This window comes from Oncorhynchus gorbuscha, linkage group LG03, assembly GCF_021184085.1.
Source record: "Oncorhynchus gorbuscha isolate QuinsamMale2020 ecotype Even-year linkage group LG03, OgorEven_v1.0, whole genome shotgun sequence".
In the NCBI taxonomy this organism is placed as follows: Eukaryota; Metazoa; Chordata; class Actinopteri; order Salmoniformes; family Salmonidae; genus Oncorhynchus; species Oncorhynchus gorbuscha.
Window position 1 is genome coordinate 76,551,557 of NC_060175.1, and position 18,403 is coordinate 76,569,959.

An 18,403-nucleotide genomic window follows, 5' to 3' on the forward strand; every position below is an offset into this window, starting at 1 on the left:
GTTCTTCATGTCCTGGACCTCTGGTCAGGTCGTCCATGCTTTTATTAGTAGAATCCACTAATAAATAAAATCCACTGGACAAAACACTTGAAGCTATTTTCTTGTTGTTGAAACAACTGCTTGTAGGTCTCTTTTTGTTAATTTAATAAAAGATCCTTCACGTGTGATAGACACCACTGTACTCAACGTAACTCCCGTCGGCTTTGGTCTTTGTCATGGTAGCTAGCAAAGTAGGTTTACGCTGTTACTCCTTGCAGTTCCAGACAGGGCAGGTCACGAGGAAAATTGGAAACCACAAACAGCACGGATCTAGACAGCCACATACCCGGGACAATCCGCGGTCCCAGCCACAATGGCTAACCACGTCGCGGGCTGCGTTCAAGAAAACCACGCTAGGTTGATATGCAGCTAGCGAGCAGCTAGGCTAGCTGCGACGCCAAATAGCTCTTCAGACCGGTCCTTGGTCGGCAGGATCACTGGAAAGAGACCAGCAGTCCCAGCAACTGATGCCAACTGCTTTGTGTGATCCAAACTAAGAAGCTAGCTAGCTTTCTAATACACTTTAAAACAACAAACTTTTCAAACAAAAGGTGACCAAGAACCTGATGGTCACTCTGACAGAGCTCCAGAGTTCTTCTGTGGAGATGGGAGAACCTTCCAGAAGGACAACCATCTCTTCAACACTCTACCAATCAGACCTTTATGGTAGAGTGGCCAGATGGAAGCCACTCCTCAGTAAAAGGCACGACAGCCCGCTTGGAGTTTGTCAAAAGGCACCTAAAGACTCTCAGACCATGAGAAACAAGATTCTCTGGTTTGATGAAACCCAGATTGAATTCTTTGGCCTGAATGCCAAGTGTCACGTCTGAAGGAACGCTGGCACCATCCCTATGGTGAAGCATGGTGCATCATGCTTACTAGTCAGAGGCAAAGATAAATGGAGCGAAGTACAGAAAGATCCTATGAAAACGTGCTCCAGAGTGCTAAGGACCTCAGACTGTGGTCGAAGGTTCACCTTCCAACCCTAAGCACACAGCCAAGCACACAGCCAAGACAAAGCAGGAGTTGCTTTGGGTGTGATTGAATGATGTATTCACTTTTATTTCTTGACTGTTTAACTATTATTTACTTAATTCTTGACGCACCCTTTAGCGGGATCATTTTCATCAACACCCGCTGAATTGCAGCATGCCAAATTAAATTACAAAAAATATTTAATTTTCATGAAATCACAAGTGCAAAATAACAAAACACAGCTTAGCTTGTTGTTAATCCACCTAGCGTGTCAGATTTCAGTACAGCTTTTCGGCGAAAGCATAACAAGCGTTTATGTAAGAACATCTCTCTCAGTAGACAAAATATTACACTAGCAGCCAAGTAGATTGGTCACGAAAGTCAGAAAAGCAATAGATTTAATCGCTTACCTTTGATCTTCGGATGTTTGCACTCACGAGACTCCCAGTTACACAATAAATGTTCCTTTTGTTCCATAAAGATTATTTTTATATCCAAAATACCTCCATTTGTTTGGCGCATTTATGTTCAGAAATCCACAGGCTCGAGCGGTCACTACATCGCAAACGAAAATTCCAAATAGTATCCGTAATGTCCACAGAAACATGTCAAACGTTTTTTTTACTCTCAATCCTCAGGTTGTTTAAAGAATATATAATCGATAATATATCAACCGGGACTGTCACTTTTTCAATAGGAGAGGGAGAGACAATGGCTGCCCCACTCTGTTGCGCAAGTAAAACTCTGTGAACACTGATAGTTTCAGGCCTTTATTTTGAAAAATGACTATGTCTAAAGACTGTTGACACCTTGCGGAAGCCATAGGAAAATGAATCTGGTTGATATCCCTTTAAATGGAGGCAAGAGAGCATCCAATGGAACAGAGCTTTCAGGAAAAACTGCACTTCCTGGTTTGATTTTCCTCAGGTTTTCGCCTGCAATATCAGTTCTGTAATACTCACAGACAATATTTTGACAGTTTTGGAAACTTTAGAGTGTTTTCTATCCCATTCTAGTATATGCATATTCTAGTTTATAGGCCTGAGAAATAGGCAGTTTCAAATGGGTACGTTTGTTTGTTGTTGCCAAAAATGAAAATCCTCTCCCCTACACTCAAGAAGTTTGAACAGTAAGACATTTCTGTCCTGCTAATGTTGTGTTTTATGGTCTCCACTCTAGCACCCTGCAGCTTGTCTGGGTGTTGAGGACATGGGTTCCACTAGAGATAGCTTGAAGCTGACAATTGACTTGTGTTGGTGATAAAAACCTGAAAGGTAGCATTCTATTGAGAAGATGTGGTGTGTGTGACTCGAGAGAGAGAGAGAGAGAGAGCCTGGAAGAGTTCAGAACAATGCCTCATTGTCTCATCTTCCTGGCATCTGGGAAAATAAGTAAAATACCATCCTGTGTAGATAACCGAGGTGGCTTATGGGAAGGTTAGAAGTGACTGACTTAGCAATCTTGGTATATAAAAACAGTGCATCGTCTGTAAAGGCTAGACTCTCAGTCTAACAGTCAGTCAAGACTGGTGGGCTGACGGCCTCGTTATTGCAATAATTAATCAATATTAAATAAAGATGGTTGTTTGAAGAAATGACCAAGACCAAGTCTCTCTCAGTACTGATTTTCCACGACACAGCACAAGTCTCTGAACGTCCTTGAGTGGCCCAACCAGAGCCTGGACTTGGACTCGATCAAACATCTCTGGGGAGACTTGAAAATAGCTGTGCAGCGACGCTCCCCATCCAACCTGACAGCGCTTGAGAGGATCTGCGGAGAAGAATGGGAGAAACTCCTCAAATACAGGTGTGCCAAGCTTGTAGCATCATAACCAAGAAGACTCGAGGCTGTTATTGCTACCGAAGGTGCTTTAATAAAGTACTGAGTAAAGGGTCGGAATACTTATGTAAATGTTATGTTTCAATTTTTATTATACATTTGCTAACATTTCTAAAAACCTGTTTTTGTATATGAACACAGCTGTAACGTAACAAATTGTTAAAAAAGTCAAGGGGTCTGAATAGTTTCTGAATGCACTGTACATAGAGTAATTGAACACTGGTCACTTGGATAATGTTTACATACTGTTTTACCCACTATGTACAGTCGTGGCCAAAAGTTTTGAGAATGACATATGAATTTCCACAAAGTTTGCTGCTTCAGTGTCTTTAGATATTTTTGTCAGATGTTATTATGGAATACTGAAGTGTAATTACAAGCATTTCATAAGTGTCAAAGGCTTTTATTGACATTTATTTCATGAAGTTGAGTCAATATTTGCAATGTTGACCCTTCTTTTTCAAGACCTCTGCAATCCGCCCTGGCATGCTGTCAATTCACTTCTGGGCCACATCCTGACTACTGGCAGCTCATTCTTGCATAATCAATGCTTGGAGTTTGTCAGAAATTGTGGGTTTTTCTTTGTCCACCTGCCTCTTGAGTATTGACCAAAAGTTCTCAATGGGATTAAGGTCTGGGGAGTTTCCTGGCCGTGGACCCGAAATATCGATGTTTGTTCCCTGAGCCACTTAGTTATCACTTTTGCCTTATGGCAAGGTGTTCCATCATGCTGGAAAAGGCATTGTTCATCACCAAACTGTTCCTGGATGGTTGGGAGACGTTGCTCTTGGAGGATGTGTTGATACCATTCTTTATTCAAGGCTGTGTTCTTTGGCAAAATTGTGAGTGAGCCCACTCCTTTGGCTGAAAAGCAACCCCACACATGAATGGTCTCAGGATGCTTTACTGTTGGCATGACACAGGACTGATGGTAGCACTCACCTTGTCTTCTCCAGACAAGCTTTTTTTCCGGATGCCCCAAACAATCGGAAAGGGAATTCATCAGAGAAAATGACTTTACCCCAGTCCTCAGCAGTCCCTGATGTTTTCCTGGAGAGATGTGGCTTCTTTGCTGCCCTTCTTGACAGCAGGCCATCCTCCTAAAGTCTTCCCCTCACTGTGCAGATGCACTCACACCTGCCTCCTGCCATTCCTGAGCAAGCTCTGTACTGGTGGTGCCCTGATCCCGTAGCTGAATCAACTTTAGGAGACGGTCCTGGCGCTTGCTGGACTTTCTTAGACGCCCTGAAGCCTTCTTCACAATCCGCTAAATGGTTGATTTAGGTGCAATCTTACTGGCAGCAATATCCTTGCCTGTGAAGCCCTTTTTGTGCAGGTAACCATGATTGACAGAGGAAGAACAATGATTCCACACCACCCTCCTTTTGAAGCTTCCAGTCTGTTATTCGAACTCAATCAGCATGACAGAGTGATCTCCAGCCTTGTCCTCGTCAACACTCACACCTGTGTTAACTAGAGAATCACTGACATGATGTCAACTGGTCATTTTGTGGCTGAAATGCAGTGGAATTATTTTTGGGGGGATTCAGTTCATTTGCATGGCAAAGAGGGACTTTGCAATTCATCTGAGCACTCTTCATAACATTCTGGAGTATATGCAAATTGCCATCATACAATCTGAGGCAGCAGGCTTTGTGAAAATTAATATTTGTGTCATTCTCAAAACTTTTGGCCACGACTGTATATACTGTATTCTAGTCATGGCTCATCCTAAATAACTACTGCTTTGCACACCTTTTCTATTCATATATTGTCCATACTGTCTATACACACCATTATATGTATATACAGTATATTTATATTCCAGACTATAACATGGCTCATTCTGATATTTCTTAATTTCCAGTTTCTTATTTTTTTTGGATTATGTTTGTATTGCTAGGTATTACTGCACTGTTGGAGCTAGAAACATAAGCATTTAGCTGTACCTACAATAACATCTGCAAATCTGTGTACAAGACCAATAAACTTTGATTTTAAACTGTGTATTGTACAAATACATGTTATTTTATTTGAAGCCGCTAAAAGAAGGTTTAAAGGGGCCTGTTGCAGATGCTCATTTCTGCCTTCCCGTTCAGGAATGACACCTGTTTCTAAAAAGATAATCCTATAACATTACTACACACTGCTCGGCTTTAGAAGAACGTTCACGCACACACACACACACACACACACACACACACACACACACACACACACACACACACACACACACACACACACACACACACACACACACACACACACACACACACACACACACACACACACACACACACACACACACACACACACACACACACACACACACACACACACACACACATCTCAGTTGGTTTATCAGTACAATCTGTTGGGGAAATGTGTAATTGCCCTGCTGCAGATGGTGTGAGGTGTATTGTTATGCAGTATCCAATGAATTGATACCCTGTAAAGGTAAAGAGGAGGGGACTGAATTCTCCCATAGCATATTTTACCTCTGAAATGAGGTTTGTCAGGGCATATGCTCAACCCAGCATGATTATTAATGTTGTTAGAAAACTGCTTGCTTCATCACTTTATTTTGCTCTTTATCCCCCCTCCCCTCAGGAACTCCGGGAACTTCATTAATCAAGAGGCATACAGTGTTTCTGTGCTGCTCTTAGACAGCTTGTTGGTAGTCCCATTGGGAGCCTAGGGTTCCATTAGAAAGTGCCCCGAGAGTGAGTGAGCGAGAGGGTACGTTCTCGCCTGGGTAGTAAAAGTAGAACGTTAGTGGTGTTTGGTTAACAGCCCCAGCCCACTACACTATGGAGACAGAAGATGATTCATGCATCTATTTGGCTGACTCCCATTGCTTTTCCTATTCCATCCTTACTGTATCTCTCTGTTGGTTTCAGCTGTTTCTAAATCATTCCTCCCTCTATCTCTCTCCTTTTATTTGTCCACCTCTCTCCTCTCTCTCTCTCTCCCTTCCTTTCTCACTCCCCTTCCTCCCTGTATCTATTTAAAGAGGACATGAGATCTAGGATATCAAGGTTCAGAAGTAGATGATCTGAATGGAAGACATTTGAGGTCCCTAGACACCCAGTCATGTCAAAAAGCTGCAGCCGAGAGAGAAAGTGCCAGTGCTGTTCTGCTTGCTCTCTGTGGAGAGATTTTGATCAGTGGAAGGGAATGTGTTTTGTCTCCTGTTGGCCACATATTTAGCTGTGGTGGTATCATAGACATGACAGCTCCTATTTCCTCTCTCTCTCCCTGTCTCTCTGTCTGGTACGTATGCAGTTAGCAGTGAAGTCTCAGTCTTGCACTCTATGCCATGACAACAAATATGACGAAGACAGCACAATGCAAGTGATAGGGGATCGATGAGACTTGATATAAAGTCAGTAGGTAAATCTACATCTGATTAGGTGGATGAAGGAGAGGGGTTAACGTTACAGCTTGTGGTCTATATCATGGTTGTATTAATGGATCGTTCTCTGAAAATGGCCAAACCTGCTGATGTATCTATCACAGTTGCTGGGGCATATGTTACATGTTCTCTGTTAGCCTCTTTTAGTGAGATTAATCTTGTGGCTGTCTCAGTGGCTCAGTAGGAAATACCTCTTGTTATCATCGGTTGGATCAGGACCCCTGCAGCTGTACATACAGGACTGAGAGGAGGGCACTTTTAGAATGACCATCTCTCTCTCAGCTAAGTTTGGTTCCTAACACCTAACAGCATTGCTTGCTGTTTAGGATTTTAGGCTAGGTTTCTGTATAGCACTTTGTGACATCTGCTGGTGTAAAAATAGATTAATACATTTGATTGATTGACTTCAGTGAAATACTGTTATGTTCTGGGATATACTGTAGATTGCTGTACAGAGTTCAAACTTTACTTTACTTCTGATGAGATTAGGATCACAGGGATGGTGGATGAACCCTCGTAGGTGTTATTCTGGCTCATGGGTATTTGTGAGCCTAGAGGGTCATGAGTCTGTTGTGTGCTGTGGTGCGAGTTATACCAGGGCCTTCAGTTCTGATTATCCAAGGCTGGATTGGGCTGTCTTCACGGTGTTGGTCAGTGGAGCGTCTGATTGGACAGTTGACCTAAGGGGTACCAGTGGCCATTTTTTTCTGCTGTTTCATTAGAGTGGCAGCTGAGTCCAGTGATCAGAAATATTTGTATTTATTTCTTCCCACTTCTTCCTCGGTTCTGATTAGGTGGAATACAGCAACGACTGGAAGTTACTTTTTCGTAGCAGGTTAGGATCATTCTTGTGGCAGTTTAGGAGAATTAGGTTCAGGTTAGGAAAAAGGTTAGGGGTAGCTGAAATGCTCTCCTAACTTTCTATGAAGAGTCACTTCCGGCCCTAGCTGTAATTCCTATAGTCACAACCCTGTCCCTCTCTCTATCTCAAATTCAAATGCAAATGCAAATTCACCATTCATCATATCACTCTCTTTTCCTCTTTCTTTCTCTCTCTCTCTCACTATCTTTTTCTCTCACGTTCTCTCACTTTTAATTTAGCTCTCACGTTCTTCCTCCCCCTGTACCAATTCCCTCTCTGTCTCTCTCCATATATCCCTCCTCCATTCCCCTCCCTCTTTCTCTCTCTTGTTCACAATATAAATTAGTGTGTGTATGCATGTGTGTGTGTGTGTACTGTCAGACTGTAAATTATTTTTCACACGCTACTTTAATCTCAATTGAAATTCTCCATCCTCTTTGTGTGTGTCTGCTGGTTCCCTCCATTTGTTAATCACTCTTTTCTTTGGGGAAGGGGCAGCCTGATCGTTGTGAAGACGCTTTGATTAGTTCTGCGATGTGCTGGATCTGCCCAGACAGTTGACAGACATTAGCCCTCCATGGGCATCTCCATTTAGCCAAATCGACCAGAGTGGTTGTGATTGTCTCATCAGCATGTTAGTTGCCAAGCCCAGAGAACCAGAAGGCTCTTGGACATGCTGTAATACCAACTGTTAAAGGGTTTCTGACAATGTAGATAGACATTTTGTTATTTATAGAGATACCATCACATTTTTTGTAATTTCAGGGTTGATATAAAGTGTTTTTTTGCTGGCAACATTAACATTTCCTTTGACTGCAATATTTGGACCTCCTGTGAAACTGAAGAGCTACCAAGCTTGTAGGCATGCATACTCAAAGAGGAAGCTATTTACCATCTCTCCGCATTCATTTGCACTGATCAGTGGAACATAATTTACCCCCAAATGATTTAAATATGCAACACATTTCAGTGTTCTACTACCATTCCATAATGAACTTAACCCCCATGTCCATGCATATATTCATGCATATCTCTGTCAATGTGTGTGTAATTTTCAAGTTACTGCATGTAGGTTATCATTACTATTGAGGTTTTATCTGTATATGATATATCCTGAGCTTAGTATTGCCTGTGGCTTGTTCTCTTGATACTGTTTTTTTTAAGCTCTTCCTCTCAGATCCTCGCTGTGCTCAGTCCCTCTGGGACACGGGGGGGGGGGGGGCTTGTGTAAGACGACTGTCAGCAGGGACGGGAGAGGGGTGTTTGTTGCAGAGGGACAGCGGAGAACCATGATGAGGTGGTTGTAAAAATGTTGAACCGTTTTGAGTTTTAGTCTTGAAAGGTGCCAGCTGTAGTAATTATGCAATTGTCTCTGGGTGCATATTCTGAAGAGAAGACAGAAAAGCCCTCACAAAACCTACCCAGGGACCATAGCCGGGGGGAAGTAGTTTCCCCAAGCTGCAGATGGCTATGTCGCTCCACTAATACAGGACGATTGCACAACTTTTTATTTGTAAAAACTGAATGCCTTCAACTGAAATGTGTCTTCCGCATTTAACCCAACCCCTCTGAATCAGAGAGGTCGGGGGGATGCCTTAATCAACATCCAAATCTTCAGTGCCTGGGGAACAGTGGGTTAAGGGGACACACCTCAGGGGCAGAATGACAGATTTCTTTCCCTTGTCAGCTCAGGGATTCAATCCAGCAACCTTTCGGTTACTGGGCCAATGCTCGAACCACTAGGCTACCTGCCGTCCCTTTTGACTGGTACTGTATTTACAAAAGTTTGGACATACCTACTCATTCAAGTTTTTATTTTATTTTGTACTATTTTTTTAAAATTGTAGAATAATAATGAAGACATCAAAACTATGAAATAACACAAATGGAATCATGTAGTCACCAAAAAGTGTTAAACACATCAAAATATATTTGAGATACAGTGGGGGAAAGGGTATTTAGTCAGCCACCAATTGTGCAAGTTCTCCCACTTAAAAAGATGAGAGAGGCCTGTAATTTTCATCATAGGTAGACTTCAACTATGACAGACAAAATTAGAAAAAAATCCAGAAAATCACATTGTAGCATTTTTAATGAATTTATTTGCAAATTTTGCCCCACTGTAAGTAGCCACCCCTTTCCTTGATGACAGCTTTACACACTCTTAGTAGTCTCTCAACCAGATTCACCTGGAATGCTTTTCCAACAGTCTTGAAGGAGTTCCCACATATGCTGAGCACTTGTTGGCTGCTTTTCCTTCACTTTGCGGTCCAACTCATCCCAAACCATCTCAATTGGGTTGAGGTCGGGTGATCGTGGAGGCCAGATAATCTGATGCCGCACTCCATCACCCTCCTTCTTGGTCAAATAGGCCTTACACAGCCTGGAGGTGAGTTGGGTCATTATCCTATTGAAAAACAGACGATAGTCCCACTAAATCCAAACCAGATGGGATGCCGTATCGCGCCAGTATGCTGTGGTAGAATGCTGGTTAAGTGTGCCTTAAATTCTAAATAAATCACAGACTGGGTCACCAGCAAAGCACCATCACACCACCTACTCCATACTTTACGGTGGGAACTACACATGAGGAGATCATCCATTCACCCACAGTGCGTCTGACAAAGACACAGCAGCTGGATCCAAAAATCTCACATTTGGACTCCAGACCAAAGGACAGCTTTCCACCAGTCTAATGTCCATTGCTCATACACACAGTCTCCTCTGAACAGTTGATGTTGAGGTGTGTTTTTTTGTCTTTATTTGTACTATTTTCTACATTGTGAAGCTGATTGAGAGAATGCCAAGAGTGTGCAAAGCTGTCATCAAGGAGAAAGGTGGCTTCTTTGAAGTATCTCAAATATAAAATATATTTTGATTTGTTTAACACTTTTTTGCTTAGTACATGATTCCATATGCGTTATTTCATAGGTTTGATGTCTTCACTTTTATTCTACAATGTAGAAAATAATCCAGATAAAGAAAGACCCTTGAATGAGTAGGTGTCTCCAAACCTTTTGACTGGTACTGTATATTTGTTTGATTTTTCAGGGGGTGCTGCAGCTGCCTCAGCACCCCTACTTTCTGTGGCTATGGCAGGAAGTGGAACACATCCTCCTCCTGAGGCTGCTTAGTAACCCCTGTACTCCTGCTCTAGCCTACAAGAGGTTTCAAGGGCTGAGGCAACATGAACAATGGCACATTATTGTGGCTTATACTGTTGACCAGATTCTGACTCATAATAGTAAAAATAAGAGATTCATAATACTGCTTCACTTAGTTAACCAAGTCTGATTAACAAGTCACTCTGCAATTCAGATACACATCAATTAGTTAATCATTAGTTCAACATTTAACTCAATTCAAATGTACATATTGATAATATTAATCAGAACCAAGAATAATATGCATATTTGTTTCACAATCCTGGCTATTGACTATTGTCTTTTGTGTGAATACCAAAGCTCCCCTCTAAATGTGAGTTGAGTACTCCTGACAAAACCGTACTAGTGGTAAAATATCAACTGCATGCGTGACTGAATGAGTTTGATGTGATGCTCAGGAGGGGCCCAGGGGTATGCTGGGCCTGTCGTATGGGCCCGCCGTATGGGCCCGCCTCACAGCTTATTACTGTGGCATTGACATCATATGCAGCTGAGCAGCCCTTCTGGGGTCTGATGGGGTTTTAGCAGTTGGAAGTGTGACTTCTCTGGGTCTGAAGCTTGCCTCTGTCTCTAGCTATCTCTCTCCCTGTCTCCTTTCTCTGTCTCTCTCTTTCACTCTCTCCCCGTTTCAGAGGGTCTCTGCTGTCTGTCTGCTCAAAGAGAGAGGGGGAGTTCACAGCCGGCGCAAGGAGGAAGGGAAAGAAAGGGATGAAAAGAGAGAGGGAAAGGGCGTCCGAAGATAACAAAAGGAGTATAGTCCTGAAAGGGTGAATTTACACATTAAAGACCCTCGAAAAGTTTGGCATTTGCCCATCCAAACCAATGTACCATACATACTCCACACGCCACAGTCTCTGGGATTCTTAATGCAATAGTTGCCATTTTAAAGATACTGTTTACATTACATTTCTTCGGTAATATTATACAGTACATATTCTTTGTGAAGAGTAAAATGAACTGACATATAAATAGATGTTAAGTGAGCCAGGCAGATATAAAAGGCATAATGGTAGTGTTGTTGTCATGGTACTGATCTCATTATCAGTGGCCTTGACTGAGCCTGCAGAGTCAAGTGCTTTGAATTCACCTATTGAGACACATCAAAGACAATCTATCTAGTAGGTCACACACAGCAGCTCAAAAGGTTTGTGAAAAAACCAACAGTGATATCCAGGACCCACTCCCACCGGGAAATATAGTGGCACCTGAACATTGTTGCAATAAATATGTACCAACGAACGAAATCAAGACTATTTCCCGTTACTATTGTGTTTTTGATGTCTTTTTCAATCTGTGTGGGGAAATCATAAAAGTGCATCTGACTGTTGTCGTCAAGGGAGTTTATTCCACTGTGGTTCATTCTGTTGGGATTTGTTTAGCTTGATTTAATTACATGACAGGTAGTCCCACCTGAGGAGGCACTCAATTACTGGTGCTCTCTTTCTCTCTCATTCTATCTCTCTCCCTCTTTTTTTATCTCTCCACAGTTTACCTGCAAGTTAATTGATTGTTTTTCTCTTGTTCTGTCTTGTTTGATTTACCCTCCTGCAGGAGTAAGAGCTTAGGTAAGCTCCTCCAGGACCTTTTCTGCCACAACACAACTCCCCGCTTCTCCTCCAATCACCCCTGGACACCTACCCCTGAGGAAGAGCTTCGGGAGACTACCGGAAGAGTCAGATTCCTGCCCCTGGAATACCAACAAGTGTGCATCCTTTTACACTTTTCATCCTTCATTTCAAATCCACCTACTCTGATAACGAGGGGGGAGGTGGGGGGCACGTTTGCTAGCATCTCTGGCCTCTTGGAATCGATCCTGTGGGAACTGTTCTAGTTTTGAGCCTGCATTCCTTCAGCTGACTCGGCCCATCTGGTGTGTTTCTATTGAACACTTTCAGGAACTAACACATACATCTAGTACTCTGCTGCAGGGATACATTGGTACATTGTAACCTAACAACAAGCCCAATCAGAAGAGGTAAAGAAGAGCGGCCCATCTTGGAGTGTGCCCACTGGTCACAGATGTCAATTCAATGTCTTTTCGACGTTGGTTCAACCTAATTTCATTGGAATGACGTGGAAGCAACATTAATTCAACCAGTGTGTGCCCAGTGGGTGGTGTGTTAGAGCTAGTGGAAGATACACCTGTGGACTTATAAGAGGCTCTGCAGAAGAAGATCTGATCCTTCCTGAACTATAAAACCACAGGGTCTCTCTGAAGAGATATCTGTCCATCTTTTCTCTCTGGGTGGAGAAACCCCTTCCTGCACTCAGCCAGCGTCACACCTCCGGGCCTCTAACGATTGCTCTACATCTGCCCCATATCTGTCTGTTTTCTCTCTATCTTTCTTTTTCACCTGTCTACTTCACTTTGCCCTCTCTCAATTTCTCTCCTCCTCCCCATTCATTCTCTTTTTCTCCTTTTCCACAACACCCATTTCTGTCACATGCTCTCTCTGTTTTCATAATTAACGATGCTTCTGTACCAATTAGACATTCAGTCGGTGCGACCCGAACCCTGAGAGCCCCAGTGGAAGCAGGGACCTTTGGTGTACTGCTGGTGTGTGGATCGTGCTGTCCTAGACCTCCACCCCCCAGTACCCCCTGTCATTGGCCTTGGCTGTGAATGTCACGGCGCCGGCTGCCCACGGCTGAATCGTCCACAGGGTCACAGGGCTGGTTCTTTTTATTTTCCACAGGCCAGGAATCTCTGTGGGAGCCTCACTGTGTCTCAGGGGAACAAAAGTTACTCCTCAGCCCCAGTTGGGCCCTGACAGCTGCCGTCCGTGTTTTGGTCTAATTAGAAACTTTCTGTCTAACCTCAAGAGCTTATTCCTATTATACTTGGAGGGAGTTTTAATTTGAAACCTTTGTTCGGTTTTGGTTTTTACCCTCTTCACCAGATTCAAATAACAGCTGAAGCTCAGGATAATTGCCTCTGGCTGAGAATGTGAATGCAGGTTCCTTCCAAGTCATTGCAGTGGATTATCATGAATTATCATTACCGTGAAGGTCACACCCTGTAGGTTTTTTCTCCTTCGTTGTTTGATCCAGCTCCATCTTCCACTTGAGGCTAAACACTTCACAGGGATTGTGCATAAAGCCGGGCACACCTTTTGCGTGTGTTCGCTATAGGAAGCCTTCAAAAAACCTTGTTTTAGTGTATTCCTCTCTAGAGAGCAGCGCACAGCTGCACAACAATCAACTGCGGTGATTTTTTAACCAAAATAAAGGCCCCTGAATGGAGTAAAATGAGAAATAAAGGGCAGATGGCAACCTTGCTTTAAAACATCAACGAATTCATTAATACAACATTGGGTGGTAGAGGCATTTGGCAAAGTGCTGAAGTAGCCCCCCCCCTCTCTTTCTCTGTCACGTTCCCTCTCTCACTAGAGACAGGGGATCAGGTAGCAGAGCAGAAAGACCGGAGGTTGATCCTCAGTGCCCCTGCTTCTCTGTTTGTTGTGTTTTTGTTTGTCCCCCCACCCGTCCGTGCATGTAATGACCCATCACCTTCGTCAGCCTCAGGAGAGATGCCTGTACTTGAGATGGCAGTGAGCCTAGTCAAGTCCCTGTACTGGGAGGTGTTCCCCCCCATGTCCACGTGCAGGGTCTACTGCACCCCTGTGTTCCATGATGGCCTGCTCTATGTGCTCGGGGGCTGCAGTGAGACAGGCCTGCCTCTAGACACTGCCGAGGTGCTGGACATAGAGAGCCAGACATGGACCCAGTTACCTCCACTCCCTACAGCCCGTGCGGGGGCATCAGCGGTGGCCCTGGGGGGTCAGGTGATGGTAATGGGGGGCATGGATGGCCAGCAGAGCCCCCTGTCCTCCGTGGAGGTCTACAACCCTGACGAGGGCAAGTGGGAGAGGAAGGCCAGCCTAGGACAACCCTCCATGGGCATCACCTCATTAGAGAAAGGTAAGAGTCCACCTCATACTGTACTACTGCTGCAACGGGATACTATAATGTTGAGCTCCAACCCTCTCACTCTGCAGTTTAATAATTGAACTGTGAATTGTACTGGAAAAGGCTTTCCACCGCCCTGACAAGTTCTCTCATGAGCAGGTTCTCTTTAGTTCTAATTAACTAGTGTCACTAAGACTTTTAAGACTGTTATGCATATTGAGGAGCTTTATTTGTTGTCTCGAGCTGTGGTTTAGAAGAATACCTCATCATGATTAAGTAAACATATTGGATAGGAAACCATTTCCCCTTTCCCTGTCATCTGAGAGTTGTCTCAAGTTTTGTACAGCACCAGTCAAAAGTTTGGACACACCTAATCATTGCAGGGTTTTTCTTTATTTTTTACTATTTTCTACATTGTAGAATACTAGTGAAGACATCAACACTATTAAATAACACATATGGAATAATGTAGTAACTAAAAAAGTGTTAAACGAATCAAAATAGCCACCCTTTGCCTTGATGACAGCTTTGCACACTCTTGGCATTCTCTCAACCAGCTGCACCTGGAATGCTTGAAGTTCTTGAAGGAGTTCCCACATATGCTGAGCACTTGTAGGCTGCTTTTCCTTCACTATGTGGTCCAACTCATACCAAACCATCTCAATTGGGTTGAGGTCGGGTGATTGTGGAGGCCAGGTCATCTGATACAGCACTCCATCACTCTCCTTCTTGGTCAAATAGCCCTTACACAGCCTGGAGGTGTGTTAGGTCGTTGGCCTGTTGAAAAACAGACGATAGTTCCACTATGCTCAAACCAGATGGGATGGCATATCGCTGCAGAATGCTGTGGTAGCCATGCTGGTTAAGTGTGCCTTAAATTCTAATTAAATCCCAGACAGTGTCACCAGCAAAGCACCCCCACACCACCTCCTCTATACTTCAAGGTGGGAACCACACACGCGGAGATCAGCCGTTCAACTATTCGGTGGTTGGAACCAAAAATCTCTTCTTCTTATTAGTGTCCTTAAGTAGTGGTTTCTTTTCAGCAATTCAACCATGGAGGACTGATTTGCACAGTCTCCTCTGAATAGTTGATGTTGAGATGTGTCTGTTACTTGAACTGTGTGAAGCATTTATTTGGGTGGCAATTTCTGAGCTTGGTAACTCTTATGAACTTATCCTCTTTAGCAGAGTTAACTCTGGGTCTTCCGTTCCTGTGGCAGTCATCATGAGAGTCAATTTCATCATAGGGCTTGATGGTTTTTGTGACTGCACCTGAAGAAACTTCAACGTTTTTGAAATGTTCCGCATTGACTGACCTTCATGTCTTAAAGTAATGATGGACTGTCATTTCTCTTTGTTTATTTGAGCTGTTCTTGTCATAATATGGACCTGGTTTTTTACCAAATAGGGCTATCTTCTGTAAACCACCCCTACCTTGTCACAACACAGCTGATTGGCTCAAACACATTAAGAAGGAAAGAAATTCCACAAATTTAAGGCACACCTGTTAATTGAAATGCATTCCAGGTGACTACCTCATGAAGCTGGTTGAGAGAATGCCAAGAGTGTGCAATGCTGTCATCAAGGAAAGGGTGGCTACTTTGAAGAATCTCAAATACAAAATATATTTTGATTTGCTTTACACTTTTTTGGTTACGACATGATTCCATATGTGTTATTTCATAGTTTTGATTACTTCACTATTATTGTACGATGTAGAAAATAGTAAAAATAAAGAAAAACCCTGCAATGAGTAGCTGTGTCCAAAATGTTGACTGTTACTGTAAATACACTATATAAATCTTTAAAAAGGAAAGGTAGACAGCAGACACATACGCATACTGTCATTTTAACTTGTACATTTGATAAGAAGGTATCATTAATAACGACACATGATTTCTTATGTTTTAATACTTTCTTCGAAAAGGTCAGAACAGATATGAGGCATAAACATTCTTTATACCACGGCGTTGTTGAATACTTGTTTCTGATTGGCTTGAAGGGCATTCTAAAGGATAATCAATGAGGGGCTCTGCGTTCTATGGAAAATAATGAAGGACCCGGAAGGTGTGTTCCACGACACGCAGAGTGGAACTGACCTTCCACTGAGTTGCATTATTTTCCAGAAAACGCATAGAGCCCTGAGTTGATAATCCCTTTCACACCAGGGTTATAATTTAGCACATTTGCCACTAGAAATGTGTTAATTTGCTGGTAGGAATGTTTTCAATTCAACTTTTGCTTTCAAAAGCAGCTCAAACAGAATATTTAAGGATGAACTATAGCCAATTAATTCTACCGAGCTGATATATTGTGGTCTATAGGGTCTAATCGTGAATGCTGATTGGTTAAAACTGTAAATGGTGTCTATTCCACCATTTACCACCGGCTAAATCTAAAATGCCTATATACTCTGTTCCATCTGACTGCTCAATCCACTGTCTCGTCAGCCCTGCCAAGCAATTTATAAACTTGATCTCCGCTACATTCTCACATTTCTTTTCGACTAGCATTTCATCTTCAACAGTGGAGATTTGTATAAACCTTGCTGTCTGTTTCCGACATTTGCAACATTGTTTCAATATTCAAATTCAATCTCCAGCTGTCAGCAGTAATGAACATGTCGGAACGAGACAAAGGCAGCGAAAACATGAATCAGCTGGCATCATTTGTATGGATATATACAAAGAAATGTCAATTGAAAAAGGTCGTCAATGGAAACCAAGTGCAGCTAGTTAGCGGCCTTTCCAGCTTCAGTTTGAAGTGATTGTGTTAGCTGTGTTGTTGGCTAGATCCTCTGAACAACAGTGTCCCGATGAGTGAGCACATTTATCACAGGTGGAAATCATGCCTCATTAGCTCATTGTGATGGATGTATACAAATAAATGTCTCTAGAAAACAGCTTAAACAAATGCAAGTGCAGCTGAATGACTGGGTCTTGTCTCTGGCAACGGAGCCGATAGAACGACCAGCCGGCTTGGTCAGCAACCCTAGATTGAAAGGGTCTATTTCTATGTGAATTAATGAGGAGGCAGAACACACCTAAATTCAAACTGTTGTTAGAAAATACAAATTCTTAGAAAATAATTTGAAATTGAAACGTAGCCTATAGATAAGTAGCAGGCAGCGCGTGTTAACTGTCCTGTTGCGTAACGATGCCATTTTGGAACAGAGAGTGCATTCTGACATCACCTGCATAAAACGACTCACGCCATTAGAGCTCACGGGTGGAAAGGTTAAAACATTATTGCCATTGTTGAAATTGATTTTCATAAATAGTTAGCAAGCTAATATTTAGGAGGACTGATGGTTTGACTAGCTAGCAAGCTTGTTTGTTAGGTGACCATGGCAACTAGTACAGCCATCTACAAAACTTGCAAGCAACTTCATGACTACCTCATGAAGCTGATTGAGGGAATGCCAAGAATGTGCAAAGCTGTCATCAAGGCAAAGGGTAGCTACTTTGAAGAATCTCAAATGCAAAATATATTTGGATTTGTTTAACACTTGTTTGGTTACTACATGATCCCATATGTGTTATTTCATAGTTTTGATGTCTTCACTAATATTCTACAATGTAGAAAATAGTACAAATAAAGAAAAACCCTGTAATGACTAGGTGTGTCCAAACGTTTGACTGGTACTGTAAGGCTTATGCAGTTTGAAGAGCTGCTGGAGAGAGAAGATATATGGATGTTTAGCTTTAAGTTCTCCTCTGCAGTTTCCTGTTGCTCTCTGTTTACATTACTACTTACCAGACGGCTGCATCACCATGACCTTTCAAGATCATAATAATATAGTCATACTGAAGATAGGAAACAGCACAGGTAGACAAGTGACTTTGTTCAGCATAGGTGAAGTGTTGTTTCCATTGTGTTTTCTGTCGGCGGTTTCAGTTTGTTTACGCACATGAATGTGAACATGCTTCTACTTTAGGCCTCTGGGTTTCACAAGTATCCCTGGGTACAAGAGAGAGTGGAACTTTGTTAAAGCACTTTCAGTGCACTATGAGTGGGAGCGATTATGGTTTTAAACTCTGTGAATAATCACTGGTAAAGCTTATGGAAATATACTTCTGTTACCTTTTCAGGCCTTTGTGACTGACTTCCCCCTCTTGTTTGTTTTGTTTTTAATGATTCATCACAAGTGTTTGCTAGGGGTGTCACACAGCTGGCTGAGAGATGGCCTCATTCTGG

General features: G+C 42.7%; 1 protein-coding gene across 1 annotated transcript in view; it reads left to right on the plus strand.

The window, feature by feature from the left end:
• Positions 1-18,403, plus strand: part of LOC124021967 (kelch domain-containing protein 8B-like) — a 145,710-nt gene that overhangs the window by 20,822 nt on the left and 106,485 nt on the right. Inside the window, exon 2 of the mRNA XM_046337057.1 lies at positions 11,846-14,215. Coding sequence (XP_046193013.1) covers positions 13,825-14,215 — 391 coding nt within the window. The 5' untranslated portion in view covers positions 11,846-13,824. The remainder of the gene's footprint in view (positions 1-11,845; positions 14,216-18,403) is intronic.